Source organism: Rhinoraja longicauda, chromosome 42 (assembly GCF_053455715.1).
Source record: "Rhinoraja longicauda isolate Sanriku21f chromosome 42, sRhiLon1.1, whole genome shotgun sequence".
Lineage (NCBI taxonomy): Eukaryota > Metazoa > Chordata > Chondrichthyes > Rajiformes > Arhynchobatidae > Rhinoraja > Rhinoraja longicauda.
Genome location: NC_135994.1, coordinates 9,487,682 through 9,506,125, shown reverse-complemented (window position 1 = coordinate 9,506,125; position 18,444 = coordinate 9,487,682). Strand labels below are relative to the sequence as shown.

Sequence of the window (18,444 nt, the reverse complement as noted above, 5' to 3'; positions counted from 1 at the left end):
GTTGTCCAATAACAGCTGGGAAGAAACTGTCCCTGAATCTGGAGGTGTGCGTTTTCACACTTCTGTACCTCTTGCCCGATGGGAGAGGGGAGAAGATTGGAGTGGCCGGGGTGAGACTGGTCCTTGATTATGCTGCTGGCCTTGCCGAGGCAGCGTGAAGATAATGTTGCATCACAACAGAGTTTATAAAACATCTTCAGGTTCTGCATTGCATTAAAAAGAATGCACAATGTTAATCCTGTTTGATTATTTCAGTTGTAATAATTATCTGTAAAGGTTCAATAATCCAAGATGACTCTGTGCTAGTCACAGAAGTGGATCTGCAATCACGCATTACAACCGCCCCACTCCTTTAAATCTCTACTCCGTCAGCAGATCTGTACACTGTGGATTGTAATCATGTATTGTCTTTCCGCTGACTGGATAGAAGCATAGAAAATAGGTGCAGGAGGAGGCCATTCGGCCCTTCACGCCAGCACCGCTATTCAATATGACCATGGCTGATCATCCAAAATCAGTACCCCGTTCCTGCTTTCTCCCCATATCCCTTGATTCAGTTAGCCCTAAGAGCTAAATCTAACTCTCTCGAAAACATCCAGTGAATTGGCCTCCACTGCCTTCTGTGGTAGAGAATTCCACATATTCACAACTCTCTGGGTGGAAATGATTTTCCTCATCTCAGTCCTAAATGGCCGACCCCTTATTCTTAAACTGTGACCCCTGGTTCTGGACTCCCCCAACATCGCGATAGCACGGAACAAAAGCTTTTCACTGTACCTCGGTACACGTGACAATAAATTAAACTCTATAATCTGCAGTGGAGGCTGAAATTAAGTGCTGCAAAACATGAAGAAATATCTGGTAGTGAGGAAATTGAATTAACGGCATGAAATAAGGTGGGGCAACCCCACCTGCATCCATCTTGAAAAATACATGAAGCACTTTCAGCTTCGACGTTTGATTTTGTGTGTGAGCAAGTTATTAATCTTAATAGAATTCCATGAACTGGATTGAAGCATTACTATTGAACTGGGTTTTCTAAAGTATCGAGTGTAACCATTTCTCGTGGTTGGATATAGTAACTTGTGCAATGTCGTGAATAGAGACTTCTGATTTCTTAGAAATCAGAGTGATGCGGTTTTTATCATTTGTAGGGATATGGATGGATTAGGTTTAGTTTAGAGATACAGCGCAGAAAACAGGCCCTTCGGCCCACCGAGTCCGCGCCGACCAGCGATCCCCGCACATTAACACTATCCTACACACACTAGGGACAATTTCCAACTTTTTTACCGGACCCAATTAACCCACAAACCTGTACGTCTTTGGAGTGTGGGGGGGAAACAGGAGCACCTGGAGAAAACCCACGCAGGTCACGGGGAGAACGTACAAACTCCGTACAGACAGCGCCCGTGGTCAGGATGGAACCCGGGTCTTTGGTAGCAACTCTACCGCTGTGCCACCTGGACTCTGATAGATAGTATAGAAATAAGTTATTTTGGCCTCGTTACCCAAAAATATGTTTCATGCGGCAAAACCCCCTGGTGCTTTTCCCCTTTTTGTGCTTAAGTTTATTTAAAACTATTAGAACTGAACATTTGTGTTCATTTTCACTATGGACACAGCTTCTCCAAACCGTCAGTGACAACGAACTGAAATGTGTTGTCAAGGAATGTATTGGGCTTTGATCTATTTTGTGCGAGTTAGTTGATTTCAGTCAGTCAGTGGGTTTTCAGCAGTTTAGTTTAGCAATACGGTGTGGAAACAGGCCCTTCGGCCCACCAAGACCACACGGACCAGCGATTACCCGTTCACACTAGTTCTGTGTTATCCCACTTTCTCATCCACTCCCCACACACTAGGGGCCGATTAACCTACAAACCCGCACGTCTTTGGGATGTGGGAGGAAACCGGAGCACCCGGATAAAACCCTCACGGAGAAACTCACAGGGAGAACGTGCAAACTCCACACACACAGACAGACAGCACCCGAGGTCAGCATTGAACCCGGATCTGTGGCGCTGTGAGAAAGCAGCTCTACACGCTGCCCCACAGTGTGCCGCCCTTAGTACGAGTGTGATCAAATGGCACTTTCCAAGTGCCTGCTCGACCAAGGTGGCATTCTGCAGGAGTCTCGGCCACTTAACGTGAGTCACCTTTTGTGCCAAGGGTACAATCAGAGCAGCGCGAGTGACTGCCTTTGCCACCCATGCCAAGATTTGGTTGTAAGTTCTTTGGTCTTCAAATGATCCATCATATGCCATAACGTTAGAGGCGAGGTTGTCCTTTCATTGTGTGGATTGTTTTTAGTTTTTAGTTTTAGAGATACAGGGGGGAAACAGGCCCTTCGGCCCACCGAGTCTGCACCGACTATAGAGTGCAGAAGTTGGGAGGTCATGTTGCAGTTGTATAAGACGTTGGTGAGGCCGCATTTAGAATATTGTGTTCAGTTCTGGGCACCATGTTATAGGAAAGATATTGTCAAGCTTGAAAGGGTTCAGAAAAGATTTACGAGGATGTTGCGAGGACTAGAGGGTGTGAGCTACAGGGAGAGGTTGAGTAGGCTGGGTCTCTATTCCTTGGAGAACAGGAGGATGAGGGGTGATCTTATAGAGGTGAACAAAATCATGAGAGGAATAGATTGGGTAGATGCACAGAGTCTCTTTCCTGGAGTAGGGGAATCGAGGACATAGGTTCAAGGTGAAGGGGAAAAGATTTAATAGGAATCTGAGGGGTAACTTTTTCACACAGAGGGTGGTGGGTGTATGGAACGAGCTGCCGGAGGAGGTAGTTGAGGCTGGGACTATCCCAACGTTTAAGAAACAGTTGGACAGGTACATGGATAGGACAGGTTTGGAGGGATATGGACCAAATGCAGGCAGGTGGGACTAGTGTAGCTGGGACATTGTTGGCCAGTGTGGGCGAGTTGGGCTGAAGGGCCTGTTTCCACACTGTATCACTCTAGGACTCTATGACCAGCGACCACCTGCAGACTAGGTTTATGGTATCCAATTTTGCATCCTACACACCAGGAGCAATTAACCTACAAGTCCGCGCCGACCAGCGATCCCCCGTTCACACTAGTACTCCACTATCCTACTTTCTCATCCACTCCCACATTCTCGGGGTAATTTGGAGACGGCCATTTAACCTACAAAACCCACACGGCTTTGGAGTGTGGGAGGAAACCGGAAACTGGGGAAAACCCACGCAGGTCACGGGGAGAACGTGCAAACTCCGTACAGACAGCACCCGTAGTCAGGATGGAACCCGGGTCTCTGGCGCTGTGAGGCAGCAGCTCTACCGCTGCGCCACCGTGCCGGTCCTGTTGGGAGTTGTCCCTTCAACCTGTCAGTTAATAAAAGGGTGGCACGGTGGGGCAGCAGCGGAGTTGCAGACTATGGGTGCTGTCTGTACGGAGTTTGCACGTTCTCCCTGTCATTGGCTTGGGGTTTTCTCCGGGTGCTCCGGTTTCCTCCCACATTCCAAAGACGTGCAGGTTTGTAGGTTAATTGACTTTGGCAAGAATTGTAAAATTGTCCCCGGTGTGTGTGGGATAGTGCTAGTGATCGCTGGTCAATAGACAATAGGTGCAGGAGGAGGCCATTCGGCCCTTCGAGCCAGCACCGCCATTCATTGTGATCATGGCTGATCATCCACAATCAGCACCCCGTTCCTGCCTTCTCCCCATACCCCCTGACTCCGCTATCATTAAGAGCTCTATCTAACTCTCTCTTAAAAGCATTCAGAGAATTGGCCTCCACTGCCTTCTGAGGCAGAGAATTCCACAGATTTACAACTCTCTGAGTGAAAAAGTATTTCCTCATCTCCGTTCTAAATGGCCTACCCCTTAATCTTAAACTGTGGCCCCTGGTTCTGGACTCCCCCAACATTGGGAACATGTTTTCTGCCTCTAGCGTGTCCAACCCCTTAATAATCTTATATGTTTCAATAAGATCCCTTCTCATCCTTCTAAATTCCAGCGTATACAAGCCTATTCGCTCCAGTCTTTCAACATATGATAGTCCCGCCATTCCGGGAATTAACCTGGTAAACCTACGCTACACGCCCTCAATAGCAAGAATATCCTTCCTCAAATTTGGAGACCAAAACTGCACGCAGTACTCCAGGTGCGGTCTCACTAGGGCCCTGTACAACTGCAGAAGGACCTCTTTGCTCCTATACTCAACTCCTCTTGTCATGAAGGCCAACATGCCTTTATGGCCAACAGTGGGCGCGGACTCGGTGGGCCGAAGGGCCTGTTTCTGCGCTGTATCTCAAGTCTAAAAGAAATGAGTGCAAAAATACTTCTCCATGGAAGCAAGGCTACATGAGATGCCGTCTTTTTCCGGTGATAACAGTTCAGAGCAGTTACTGCCAGTAAAGATGATGAGCTTCGGTGGCAAGTAGATAATGTTGGAATTGTCATTAATTCCTTCAGTGATTTAGAAATGAAAATAATATCAATTTCACCCCTTCGCCAAAAGACTTAAATTATAGCAATATTCAGGTGTTTTAAAATTAAAGTGCATTGTCTTTTGAATATCTCTGTTGCAGACTTTAAAAGTATTTTAATGGCATCTTTAAGTTTAAAATTGGTGTCAAGATGGCTACACAGCATCTGCCTTGCTTCATTCATTCATTAGACATATAGGAGCAGAATTAGGCCATTCAGCCCATCGAGTCTCCTCCGCCATTTGATCATGGCTGATCTATCTCTCTCAACCCCATTCGCCTGCCTTCTCCCCATAACCTTTGAAACCCTTGCAAATCAAGAATCAATCTCTGCTTTAAAAATATCCATTGACTTTGCCTCCACAGCCGTCTGTGTCAATGAATCCCACAGATTCACCACCCTCTGACTAAACAAATTCCTCCCCATCTCCTTCCTAAAGGTACGACCTTTAATTCTGAGGCTGTGCCCTCTGGTCCTAGACTCTCCCACTAGTGGAAACATCCTCTCCACATCCTCTCTATCCAGGCCACTCACTATTCGATTGTTATCACTGAATTTTGTAATGTTGACAATTTGAGATCGTTGTAAAAGTAATGAGAAAATATCATTTGCGGGTCAGTGTCTAGAAAATAAATGTCTCGGGTTATTGATTTTGCGTAAGGTTGTTTTCTTCGGTTTGCTGACACTATCTGGAATACAAATCTGTCTCTGTTGATCCTTTGGGCGGTTGGTTGAACATGCCACCGTCTCCTCTGAATTTATCTTGGAATGTTTTCTCCTCCACAGATACACATTTACCGGCATTTACACATTTGAATCTCTTGTGAAAATGATTGCCAGGGGATTCTGCATAGATAGCTTTACCTTTCTTCGAGATCCATGGAATTGGTTGGATTTCAGTGTAATAATGATGGCGTAAGTAATTTTTAATCAGTTGGTTATTGGAGGTTTAGAAAATATTGTAATCTTAACGGCTCAAATGTGTAACTAATTTGATGTTTTGCCCTGCATGCAACTATTCTAAGTCGTCATCTTACATAAGTTTTAACACATGCATTTTGATTTTTAATTAGTATACAATGTTCATCAGCCTTAATTTACAATACGGTAACTTTCCCACCCCTCCAAATTTGAGGGCTGCAAATAATGATGGGATGCTCATTATTAAAGTTTGCCGAGATTCGCAGTTATGATCCTTGAAGATGCCATGCCTGACTAATGCTAGTATTGACGTTAGTTCTGTTGTATGGATCTAACTTTGCCTGACAGGATTTCTGTTGAACTAAACTGGACTTGGAAAAGCCTAGAGGTGCTCATGAAGATGTAAAGATTATAATAACTAACGCAAATAGTGAAAGGTGTCGAGCAATCTGATCTGTTTTTCAACCTGCACAGTTATGGTGATACAGGTGATGATATTGCTCATCAATCTGAATATGATTTACCCAGCCAAATGAACATTGATTTTTCTACTCCCCCCCCCCCCCCCCCCCCCCCCCAGTCATCGTACTAGTTTCACTGTCGTCCTGTTGAGTTTCACTGTCTGCACAACTCGTTATCACCAAAGATACTAGAGGAGCAAGATAGACCACTCGACCCGAAAAACCGTAGTACGTCACGGCGCCATTTTAGTCGGCAGAAACTTGCAGAAACATTTTAAAAGAAAAATAACAACAATCTGTGAATTGATAGATGAGATATTTTCTGCATTTTAATGGTATCGCCACACATACTGTTCCCCCAAAACACTGATTACACTGCGAGAGGCATTTTTGCTTACTAAAATGGCGGACGTTCCGCTCCTTTGCGTACCACACTTCAGTATAGGCGATTTCAACGGAGTGGTCCATCTTGTTCCTCTAGTATCTTTGGTTATCACCCACCCCACAGCCAACAATGGACCATTGTGGGCTCCACCTTTCCTTGATCACCTTTGCATATCTTTCATTCATTTGTTCCATGTGCCTTCTATGTCGTTTCCCTCTCCCCGACTCTCAGTCTGAGGGAGGTTCTCGACCCAAAACATCACCTATTCCTTTTCTCCAAAGATGTTGCCTGACCCGCTGAGTTACTCCAGCTTTATGTGTCTTCCTTTTTGAGTATAATTGTTATTGCTGATCTGGACTGTGCTTCATTGCTGATATAGCATTCATTTTTTTGGCCACTCATCCATTGATAACTGTGGAGGCGGAAGAGACTGCAGGTGCTGGTTGGAATCTGTGGCCTTTTTGATAACACGGTTCAATTCTCTTGAGAATATCTGGTGCAGAAAATTCATCAGTCTGTATCTCCAATAATTAATGTGTAGGAAAGAACTGCAGGTGCTGGTTTAAATCGAAGGTAGACCCAAAAAGCTGGAGTAACTCAGTGGGTCAGGCAGCATCTCTGGAGAGAAGGAATGGGTGACGTTTCGGGTCGAGATCCTTCTTCAGACTGATGTCAGGGGAGGGGGCGGGACCGCTTTTTCAGTCTGAAGAAGGGTCTTGACCCGAAACGTCGCCCATCCCTTCCCTCCCGAGATGCTGCCTGACCCGCTGAGTTACTCCATCTTTTTGTGTCTACCTCCAATAATTCAAGTTGCTCAACACCTTTTGAATCGAAAATGAAATATTAACATGTCTTATCCGAACATCTGATGTTGTGGAGAATAATGCAAGCAGTGTTCTTAGCAAAAAGAATAATCACATTTGTTAACCCTTTGAGTGCTGATCTGGAGTATTGCACCATGCAGGATTATGAACTTATTCTTTGTCCACAAGAATGATTCTTTGCTTTGTGAAGGGGAAAATAATTTTGATCATAACTTGTGTGGAATGGATGCAGGAAGCTTAAGTAACAGCATCTATTTTGCATTGGTCACAAGTTGCTGCATTGAGCCTGTCCTGGTTTTCACTTCATCGCTTCAACGCAGGACTTCCAAGTGATTAACCCTTGATTAACCGATCGCCTGTCAATACCTGGTGTGACAACATGTGCCTTCCTTTTCCTGTGGGCTTTATTGCACACAAGCACCTCTCCAAAGGGGCTTAAAACGAGAGAGAGGCAGTTATGAATCACAAACACACTTGTGCAAATAGAAACTTGCCATTGCAAGCAATTCGTTCGTCCGTAAGTCACAGGAGCAGAATTAGGCCATTCGGCCCATCAAGTCCACTCCGCCATTCAATCATGGCTGATCTATCTCTCCCTCCTAACCCCATTCTCCTGCCTTCTCCCCATAACCCCTGACACCCGTACTAATCAAGAATCTATCTCTGCCTTAGAAATATTCACTGACTTGGCCTCCACAGCCGTCTATGGCAAAGAATTCCACAGATTCACCACCCTCTAACTAAAGAAATTCCTCCTCATCTCCTTCCTAAAGGAACGTCCTTTAATTCTGAGGCTGTGCCCTCTGGTCCTAGACTCTCCCACTAGTGGAAACATCCTCTCCACATCCACTCTATCCAGGCCGCTCACTATTCGGTACGTTTCAATGAGGTCCCCCCTCATCCTTCTAAGCAGGTCCAGTTTGCAAGAAAATCACCATGAATGCAGAAATTGAGTTGAGCTAAAACTGAATATAGATGAAGACAAAACAGATTCCACAGAGTTTAGCAATGCTGGGCAGAACTTCAACTGAGTTTGGGAATCGCAGTGCTGTTTGCCAAGTGATTTAAAGGCCTGTTTTAATACTTCCTATTGGATAGGGTTTTTATTATGGCAAAGAAAAGGATAAATACACTAAATTACCCTAAATTCAAAGTCAAAGGGAAGAATGAGGTATTTGATTTCACAAGTCACTTGAGACATATGTGTCACTGCAGGCAGTTTCAGTTCAAATTAATGATGTGAAAATGTCAGAGAGAGTCACAGTGGCAGAGAGAGTGGCAGTGGTAGAGAGTGGCAGAGAGAGTGGCAGTGGCAGAAAGAGTGGCAGAGAGAGTCACATTGGCAGAGAGTGGCAGAGAGAGTCACAGTGGCAGAGAGAGTGGCAGAGAGAGTGGCAGAGAGAGTGGTAGAGAGAGTCACAGTGGCAGAGAGAGTGGCAGTGGTAGAGAGAGTGGCAGAGAAAGTCAGTGGCAGAGAGTGGCAGAGAGAGTCACAGTGGCAGAGAGAGTGGCAGTGGTAGAGAGAGTCACAGTGGCAGAGAGAGTGGCAGAGAGAGTCACAGTGGCAGAGTGGCAGAGAGAGTGGTAGAGAGAGTCACAGTGGCAGAGAGAGTGGCAGTGGTAGAGAGAGTCACAGTGGCAGAGAGAGTGGCAGTGGTAGAGAGAGTGGCAGAGAGAGTGGCAGAGAGAGTCACAGTGGCAGAGAGAGTGGCAGTGGCAGAGAGTCACAGTGGCAGAGAGTCACAGTGGCAGAGAGTCACAGTGGCAGAGAGAGTCACAGTGGCAGAGAGAGTCACAGTGGCAGAGAGAGTGGCAGAGAGAGTCACAGTGGCAGAGAGAGTGGCAGTGGCAGAGAGTCACAGTGGCAGAGAGTCACAGTGGCAGAGAGAGTCACAGTGGCAGAGAGAGTGGCAGAGAGAGTCACAGTGGCAGAGAGAGTGGTAGAGAGAGTCACAGTGGCAGAGAGAGTGGTAGAGAGAGTCACAGTGGCAGAGAGAGTGGTAGAGAGAGTCACAGCGGCAGAGAGAGTGGTAGAGAGAGTCACAGTGGCAGAGAGAGTGGCAGAGAGAGTGGCAGAGAGAGTCACAGAGTGATACAGCGTGGAAACAGGCCCTCCGGCCCAACTTGCCCACCCCGGCCAACACGTCCCAGCTACCCTAGTCCCACCTGCCCGCGTTAGGCAGTGTAGTCCTGATTTCTAAACTCTTCACCCTTGCCAGTCCCCTGCCCAAACTGAGCAGACGTCACTGGCTGGCAAGGGCTGGGGCTGGATCAGGGCATCAGGGGCCAGGTGTGTCCTTCACCTGCAGACGGGCAGTTTAATGGGTCAATGTTGTCCTTGCTAAGATCACTGATCCTTTAGGTTGGGGAGATGGGGATGGAGATCCTTGTAAGCTGAAAGGTTTTGGGTTTATCATTGTCCTCGTGTGCTGAGGTACAGTGAAAAGCTTTGTTTTGCATGCGATCCAAGCAGATAGAATACACTATGCATGAATATAATCAAGTCAAACTCAAGTACATTAGTTAGTGCAGAATATAGTTCTCAGCAGTGTAGCGCACCAGTTCCACAGACAAAGTCCAATGTCCGCAATGGGGTAGAGGTGAATCGGACAGTACCCGAGCTTATGGAAGGGCCTGATCACAGAGGGGAAGAAGCTGTTCCTGAGTCTGGTGGTGCGCGCTTTCAAGCTTCTGTACCTTCTGCCGGACGGGAGCGGGGAGAAGAAGGAATGACCGGGGTGGGTCAAGTTTAGTTTAGTTCAGAGATACAGCGCAAAAATAATTTTTACCAAAGCCGATTAACCTACAAACATGTATGTTCAGTTTAGAGGTACAGCACGGAAACAGGCCCTTCGGTCCACCGGGTCCGCATCGACCTGCCATCCCCGCACACTAACACTATCCCATACACACTAGGGACAATTTACATTTATACCAAGCCAGTTAACCTGCAAACCTGCACGTCTTTGGAGTGTGGGAGGAAACCGGAGCACCCGGAGAAAACCTACGCAGGTCACGGGGAGAACGTGCAAACTCTGTACAGACAGCGCCCGTGGTCGGGATGGAATCTAGTTCTCATAGAAACATAGAAAATAGGTGCAGGAGGAGGCCATTCGGCCCTTCGAGCCAGCACCGCCATTCATTGTGATCATGGCTGATCATCCACAATCAGTAACCTGTGCCTGCCTTCTCCCCATATCCCTTGATTCCCCTAGCCCCTAGAGCTCTATCTAACTCTCTTTTAAATCCATCCAGTGATTTGGCCTCCACTGCCCTCTGAGGCAGAGAATTCCACAAATTCACAACTCTCTGGGTGATAAAGTTCCTTCTCACCTCAGTTTTAAATGGCCTCCCCTTTATTCTAAGACTGTGGCCCCTGGTTCTGGACTCGCCCAACATTGGGAACATTTTTCCTGCATCGAGCTTGTCCAGTCCTTTTATAATTCAGCATTGTCGCAGGAAGAATGGAGCAGGGCAAAGGGAACATTCCCTGGAGCGTTAGTCGAGCACATAGCTCGTAAGGAAACAAAATAATTAAACCTGGCAACGTTATCTCTTGACGCTGGTCTGTCTAGTGTTGAATCCCCAATGTCTTTGGAGCTGAGGCAGCTGGGTAAAATTGTAAATGTGGCATTGACTTGACCCAGGGACCAGTCTGTACCAAACGATTATTTGGTGGACTGTTGCATTTCTGTTGAGAGTTTGTGATGGGCAGAAACCAACAAACATTTTACTAACGTGCACTGTCTTTACAAAGATACGTTGCGGCAGTTCGCAACCAATGAGTCAGCAAGAAAATGGAAGAAAAGCTTTCCTCTAAATACTATTTCTAGTAAGACTATGCTGCTGTGTCTGATTTTGTTGTAATTAACCAGGGAATCTCACCCCTACTTATAGGCTTGAATGTATTGTTCATGAATTATAGCAATTGGACTAGATAGATGGTTGGTGGCAGCGCATTTAGAATATTTAGAGGTCTTTCTTTAGATGTCAAGTGATACAGCACACTGGGAGATTGTCTGTATTGATTAAATATGGAATAAGCTTGGCCAGAAATTTAAATTATAACACGCTAGGAAATTTGTCATCTCGTTTGTTTTTAGTTTAGTTTAGAGGTACAGCACGGAAACAGGCCCCTTCGGCCCACCGAGTCCGGGCCAACCAGCGATCCCCGCACACCAACATTATCCTACACACACCAGGGACAATTTACACTTACACCAAGCCAATTAACCGACAAACCTGCACGTCTTTGGAGCGTGGGAGGAAACCGGAGCACCCGGAGAAAACCCATGCAGATCACGGGGAGAACGTGCAAACTCCGTACAGACAGCACCCGTAGTCGGGATGGAACCCGGGTCTCTGGCGCCGAGAGGCAGCAACTCTACCGCTGCGCCACCGTATTCATCCTTCTTTGCATTTCAACCTTGCTGGTCTGACAACAGGGTAATGCTCAAAAAGCACATTTTGTCCTTGCGGTAATCTCTTGAGATTGCAAATGGCCATCTTTGCCTGCTTTGCCCATGCATAGAAACATAGACAATAGGTGCAGGGGGAGGCCATTCGGCCCTTTCTAGCCAGCACTGCCATTCAGTATGATCATGGCTGATCGTATTGCGGTGTAGGATCGAGGTTTACACTCGGCTTTCTGAGATTGCCGTTGCTTATTCTCTCTGCCACATCTTGCTGGAGTTTGCCCAAACTCCGCGACAAAGTTTCCCCACTCGAAATGCCGCCAGTCTGAAGAAGGGTCCCGACCCGAAATGTTGTCGAACTGAAGAAGGGTCCCGACCTGAAACGCCGCCTGTCCACTTCCTCCACGGATGCTGACTGACCCGATTCCGTTCCTCCAGTGCTTTGTGTTCTGCTCAAGGTTCCAGCATCTGCAGTCACCTGCATCTCCGAGATTTCATCTGCATTTCCTTCGACCCACGGCAACGGCCGGAGAGGGTTTGGGCAGCCTCCCCAGATTAACCCCCCCCCCGTCCACGTCCACGTTCTGCGAGGGGTACTTGGCCTATAGTCCTGGAGATATTCCAGCATCCCATCCACTCTCTTGTTCCCTCCAAGTCTCACTGGTCGTCTACCCCCTTCCTCCCCAGCCCCCTTGCTGTGAGTATCCATTCATCCAGGAGCAAGATGGAGCAAGCTGGCCACGGTGGCTCAGCGGTAGAGTTGCTGCCTTACAGCACTTGCAGCGCCAGAGACCCGGGTTCCATCCCGACCACGGGTGCTGTCTGCACGTAGTTTGCACGTTCTCCCCGTGACCTGCGTGGGTTTTCTCTTTCGGATCTTCGGTTTCCTCCCACACTCCAAAGACGTGCAGGTTTGTCGGTTAATTGGCTTGGTATATATGTAAATTGTCCCTGGTGTGTGTTGGACAGTGTTAGTGTGCGGGGATCGCTGGTCGGTGCAGACCCGGTGGGCCGAAGGGCCTGTTTCCACGCTGTATCTCTGAACTAAACTAAAAAAAAAAATCCCTCTGGAAGCAAAAGAAATGTGTTCCCTGTATTGTGACATGACCCATAAGGGGTTGCCAATATTCATTGGACCTGCTGTGTAACGGGTGGAGAATGACAAGAACTCTCTACTGCATCTATAAGGAACACAGATAGTGTTGTTAGTTCCAGTGCGGCTTTGCACAGAGAACCCTAAGACTGTTCCGTGGCCCTTGCAATTTATCTTCTTCCCTCTTTCGTACAGATACAGCACAGAAACATGCCCTTCGGCCTACCGACTCCATGCTGACCACCGACCACCAATTCACACTAGTTTAGGTTAGAGACACAGCTCGGAAACAGGCCCTTCGGCCCACCGAGTCCGCACCAACCAGCGATCCCTGCACATTAACACTATACCACACACACTAGGGACAATTTTGACATTATACCAAGCCAATTAACCTACAAACCTGCACGTCTTTGGAGTGTGGGAGGAAACTGAAGATCCGGGAGAAAACCCACGCAGGTCACGGGGAGAACGTACAAACTCCGTACAGACGGCGCCCGCGGTCGGGATGGAACCCGGGTCTCCGGCGCTGCAAGCGCTGTAAGGCGGCAACTCCACCGCTGCGCCACCGTGCCGCTAATCGAATCCACCACCCCAACATTATTTTCTCCGTCTCATCAATCCCCAGCCCCCAGATTCCACCGCTCACCGACACACTGGGGGGCGATTTACAGAAGCAATTAACTGACAAACCCACACATCTTGGGGATATGGGGGGGGGGGGGGGGAGAACCGGAGCACCCGGAGAAAACCCTCGCGGTCACGGGGAGAACGTACTAACTCCGTGTAGACACTGTGAACAAGGTCAGGATGGAACCCGGTGAGGCAGCGACTCACCGCTGCGCCACCGTGACGCCCTCTTCACTGAAGACTCCAGACAACTGTTGGTCTTTTGTTAGAGAACTAATTGCTGTGGAGCTGTGACTGAGCCCAAAACCTCACGTTGTTGAAGTTCGCTTCTACTTAAAACAGACAACACACAATGGGTTAGGTGAACCAACACAAGCTTTACTGGTTGATCAGCCAGCTGGAGGGTCGCGATGTACATCAATCAAGTATCCAAACAGCACTTGACTGTCCCGAGCCACCACTCCCCAGAACAAAGACTGGACCGGATGTTTTATACTGTAAAGATCAAAAAGACACCTTCCTTGAGGCATTAGTCATGGTCCCAAAATGCTGTAGTTCGTTAGCACCTTCCCGGCAACTCTGAGATTGTCTCTCCTACATAGCCAGGTACATCAAAGGAAGAACAGGAAGGACAGTTTTCCAAAGGCATTAGTCCTGGTTCCAATATACAGTATCCCAAGCCCAGCAGTCTGGGTTTGTCTAGCACTTCCCCACAGACAAAGCCTGCTAAAGAAGAATTACGAAGCTACAAAAGATAGTCCTGTATCCCATCATGCATCTATTATGTATTTAAAGCATTTAACCTCTTCATTGTGGAGGTTATTGAGACCCAACGTGACCTTGCCCTAAACTTCAGCAATTTCTAGTTTAGCTGATGAATTTTGCAAAGCAATTTTGTGTAACATCCGTTCACAATGACTTCTTAAGATGAAAAGAAACAATACGAAGGTTATTGAAATGTAGGTTTTACAAACGTTGAAAACTATTCACTGCCCCTGTAAAACTCAGGAACAGGAGGGTGAGGGGACATTATCAAAAGTGGTTGGAGTCCAGGAATATATTGAGCGTTAATTGGTGAACTCACGTGATTCCTTCCCACACTGCTTCCTGCAAAGACTCTCTCCCCTACTCCCAACTCCTCCGTCTACGCCGCACCTGCGCCCAGGATGAGATGCTCCACACCAAGACCCGGGATGGCGGGACTGTCGTACGAGGAAAGATTGAAAAGACTAGGCTTGTATTCACTGGAGTTTAGAAGGATGAGAGGGGATCTGATAGAGACATATAAAATTATAAAAGGACTGGACAAGCTAGATGCAGGAAAAATGTTCCCAATGTTGGGGGAGTCCAGAACCAGGGGCCACAGTCTTAGAATAAAGGGGAGGCCATTTAAAACGGAGGTGAGAAGGAACTTTTTCACCCAGAGAGTTGTGAATTTGTGGAATTCTCTGCCACAGAGGGCAGTGGAGGCCAATTCACTGGATGGATTTAAGAGAGAGTTAGATAGAGCTCTAGGGGCTAGTGGAATCAAGGGATATGGGGAGAAGGCAGGCACGGGTTATTGATTGCGGATGATCAGCCGTGATCACAATGAATGGCGGTGCTGGCTCGAAGGGCCAAATGGCCTCCTCCTGCACCTATTGTCTATGTTTCTATGTTTCTGTGACATCATTCTTCCCCTCCCCCATCATAGATGAGGCCCTCACTCGTGCCTCCTCGGTACCCCGCAGTTCCGCCCTTGCTCCCCCCTCCCCCCTTGTCACAGCAGGGACAGAGTCCCCCTCGAGCTCGCCTTCCACCCCATCAGCCATCGCACTCCTCTTGTGTAGGAACATAACTGCAGATGCTGGCACAAATCGAAGCTAGCACAAAACGCTGGAGTAACTCAGCGTGTCAGGCAGCATCTCAGGAGAGAAGGAATGGTGACGTTTCGGGTCGAGACCCTTCTTCAGACTTGAGAGTTCCTGATGGAACGGATATATCTGTACCATCGCCAGTACTGAAAGCCATTTTCACCTTGATGCCCTTGTGGCCACCAGCAGTGCGTTCAATAGAGCTTCAGACAGAAGAAACTTAACTTCAAGTTCAATCCCCATCAGGGCTCATGAAAAGCACTTTGTACACTTCCCTGAAATGGCCATCAATAATTGGTCTGAAGTGGTCTGAAGTGAGATGGTCTTACTAACTCCACAAAGTACTCTCGTTCCCTCCCCTTCCCAGTTCTCCGACCAGTCTTACTGTCTCCAACTACATTTTATCGCTTTGTTGTTACCTTCTCCCAACTAACAATGATCTATTCTATATTTTCCTAGATCTCCTTTCCCTTTGTCCAGTTTTCACACCTAACACGTCCTTATCTGTACACTAACTTATCTATGTGCCGCCCCCTCCCCTGACATCAGTCTGAAGAAGGGTCTCCACCCGAAACATCACCCATTCCTTCTCTCCAGAGATGCTGCCTGAGTTACTCCAGCATTTTGTGTCTATCTTCGATTTAAACCAACATCTGCAGTTCCTTCCCACACAAAGAACTGTGGGCACTTGCGGCACGTGAAAGTAGATGGGTAAACAAAAGACACAAAATGCTGGAATAGGGCGGCACGGTGGCGCAGCGGTAACGTCGCTGCCTCACAGCGCCAGAGACCCGGGTTCCATCCTGACTACGGGTGCTGTCTGGGCGGAGTTTGTACGTTCTCCCCGTAACTCTGCCTAACCCGCTGAGTTACTCCAGCACTCTGTGAAACGTCACCTATCCATGTTCTCCAGAGATGCTGCCTGACCCGCTGAGTTACTCCAGCACTTTGTCTTTTTTTAAACTCTAAAATAATGGTATTGGACAACTGTTTACTTCCCTGCTTCACAGTGATCTGGTCATATGGCCAATGCTTCATCAGCTGTTTTCAGAAATAAACATAGAAACATAGAAAATAGGTGCAGGAGGAGGCCATTTGGCCCTTCGAGCCAGCACCACCATTCATTGTGATCATGGCTGATCATCTACAATCAGTAACCCGTGCCTGCTTTCTCCCCATATCCCTTGATTCCGCTAGCCCCCAGAGCTCTATCTAACTCTCTTTTAAATCCATCCAGTGAATTGGCCTCCATTGCCCTCTGTGGCAGACAATTCCACACATTCACAACTCTCTGGGTGAAAAAGTTTATCAGTTTTAAATGGCCTCCCCTTTATTCTAAGACTATGGCCCCTGGTTCTGGACTCCCCCTACATTGGGAACATTTTTTCCTGCATCTAGCTTGGTGATAAAGACCTCAAAGCTGAGGAATTTCAACAACAGCTGCCAAAAGAAGTTTATTGGAAACTTTTTCAGCAGAATAATATCAGGAACAGTTATAAAAAGGGAATTGCTTGGTTTAAATGTAAATTGTCCCTAGTGTGTGTAGGATGGTGTTAATGTGTGGGTGGGTACGGACTCGATGGGCTGAACGGCCTGTTTCCATGCTGTGTCTCCAAACTAAACGAAACACAATTGCTTTCCAATTCTAAGTTCAGCTACCAGGTGCTATTGACAAAAATTGGTTTAGTTTAGTTTTCAGCATACAGCACAGAAACGAGCCCTTCGGCCCAATGAATCCTTGCTGACCGTCGATCACCCGAGCTTTACGTTATCCCACTTTCGCATCCACTCCCTGCACACCAGGGGCAATTTACAGAAGCCAATTAACCTACAAACCCGCACGTCTTTGGAGTGTGGGAGGAAACCGGAGCACCCGGAGGAAACCCACGCAGGTCACGGGGAGAACGTGCAAACTCCACACACACAGCACCTGAGGTTAGGATTGAACCTGGGTCTCTGGCGCTGTGAGGCAGCAGCAGCTCTACCCGCTGCGCCACCGTGCCGCCCTTAAAGTTCAGGACAATAGTGTCACAATGTAGAAATTTCTGAACTGCCACTGACGTTTTGCATTTTATGCTATTCAATTGTATTTACGTTCAGTGCTTAATTTGGGAGACTATTATATAGCAAATAGGTGTAAGATGCCAATGAAAATATTTCATGGCTGAACTTCAGGTAGTCAAGTGTAAATACGCATGAATCCTCCAACATCTTAGATAGATACTTTTTATCCCGTCACCCGTCGTATACAACATATAATCCACCGACATTTCCGCCACCTCCAACGGGATCCCACCACTGGCCTCGTTTTCCCATCTCCACCCCTTTCCGCCTTCCGCAGAGACCGTTCCCTCAGCAGCCCCCATGGTCAACTCATCCCTTCCCACCCAAACCACCCCCTCCCCAGGTACCTTCCCCAGCAACCGCAGAAGATGCAACACCTGTCCCTATACCTCCCCCCTCGACTCTGTCCAGGGTCCACGACAGTCCTTTCAGGTGAGGCAGAGGTTCACCTGCACCTCCTCCAACCTCCTCTACTGTATCCGTTGTTCAAGATGTGAACTCTTATACATCCGCGAGACCAAACGCAGACTTGGCGATCGTTTCACTGAACACCTTCGCTCAGTCCGCCTGAACCTACCTGATCTCCCGGTTGCCAAACACTTTAATTCCCATTCCCACACAGACCCTTCTGTCCTGGGCCTCCTCCATTGTCACAGTGAGGCTAAACGCAAATGGGAGGAACAGCATCTCATATTTTGCTTGGGCAGCTTACAGCCCAGCGGTATGAGTATTAGTTTCTCTAACTTCATGTAAACCCCGGCATTCTCTCTCTCTCCATCCCTCCCCCACCCAAGTCGCACCAGCTTCTCGTTCTCACCCAGCAAACTGCTAACAATGGCCTGTTTCCTTTATCATCGTTATTATTTTAGCATCAAGGTGAGAACAGCTTTCAGTACTGACATTGGAACAAATATATCCATTCTATCAGGAACTCTCAAGTCTGAAGAAGCGTCTCGACCCGAAACGTCACCCGTTCCTTCTCTTCAGAGTTGCTGCCCGTCCCGCTGAGTTACTCCAGCATTTTGTGTCCATCTTTGGTTTAAACCAGCACCTGCAGTTCCTTTCTGCACACTCCCCTAACATCTTGTTCGACGTTTTAAACATTGCTGCCTTGCGCTGTTTTGGCTTCCGATCTCGGCAGCTGAACTCTTCAAAGCAAAAATGATACATGGCCATGTCAGCTTGGAGACACGATAGGTCAACAGATGTGGTATGGACCACGGCTGGCACATTCAGGCATTCAAGAACATGTACCGCACATGACATTAATTCTCCCAGGGCCCAGATTCATTTTTTCCTTCTTGAGAAGGGACTGTGGCCATTAAATATTTGTTAAATAATT

The 18,444-nt window shown here is 47.6% G+C and overlaps 1 protein-coding gene across 3 annotated transcripts in view; it reads left to right on the top strand.

The window, feature by feature from the left end:
* LOC144612020 (sodium channel protein type 8 subunit alpha-like) overlaps nucleotides 1-18,444 on the top strand; it is a 255,684-nt gene that overhangs the window by 69,597 nt on the left and 167,643 nt on the right. For all 3 annotated transcript variants that reach the window (XM_078431465.1, XM_078431467.1, XM_078431466.1), the window contains exon 6: nucleotides 5,243-5,371. In XM_078431465.1, coding sequence (XP_078287591.1) covers nucleotides 5,243-5,371 — 129 coding nt within the window. The remainder of the gene's footprint in view (nucleotides 1-5,242; nucleotides 5,372-18,444) is intronic.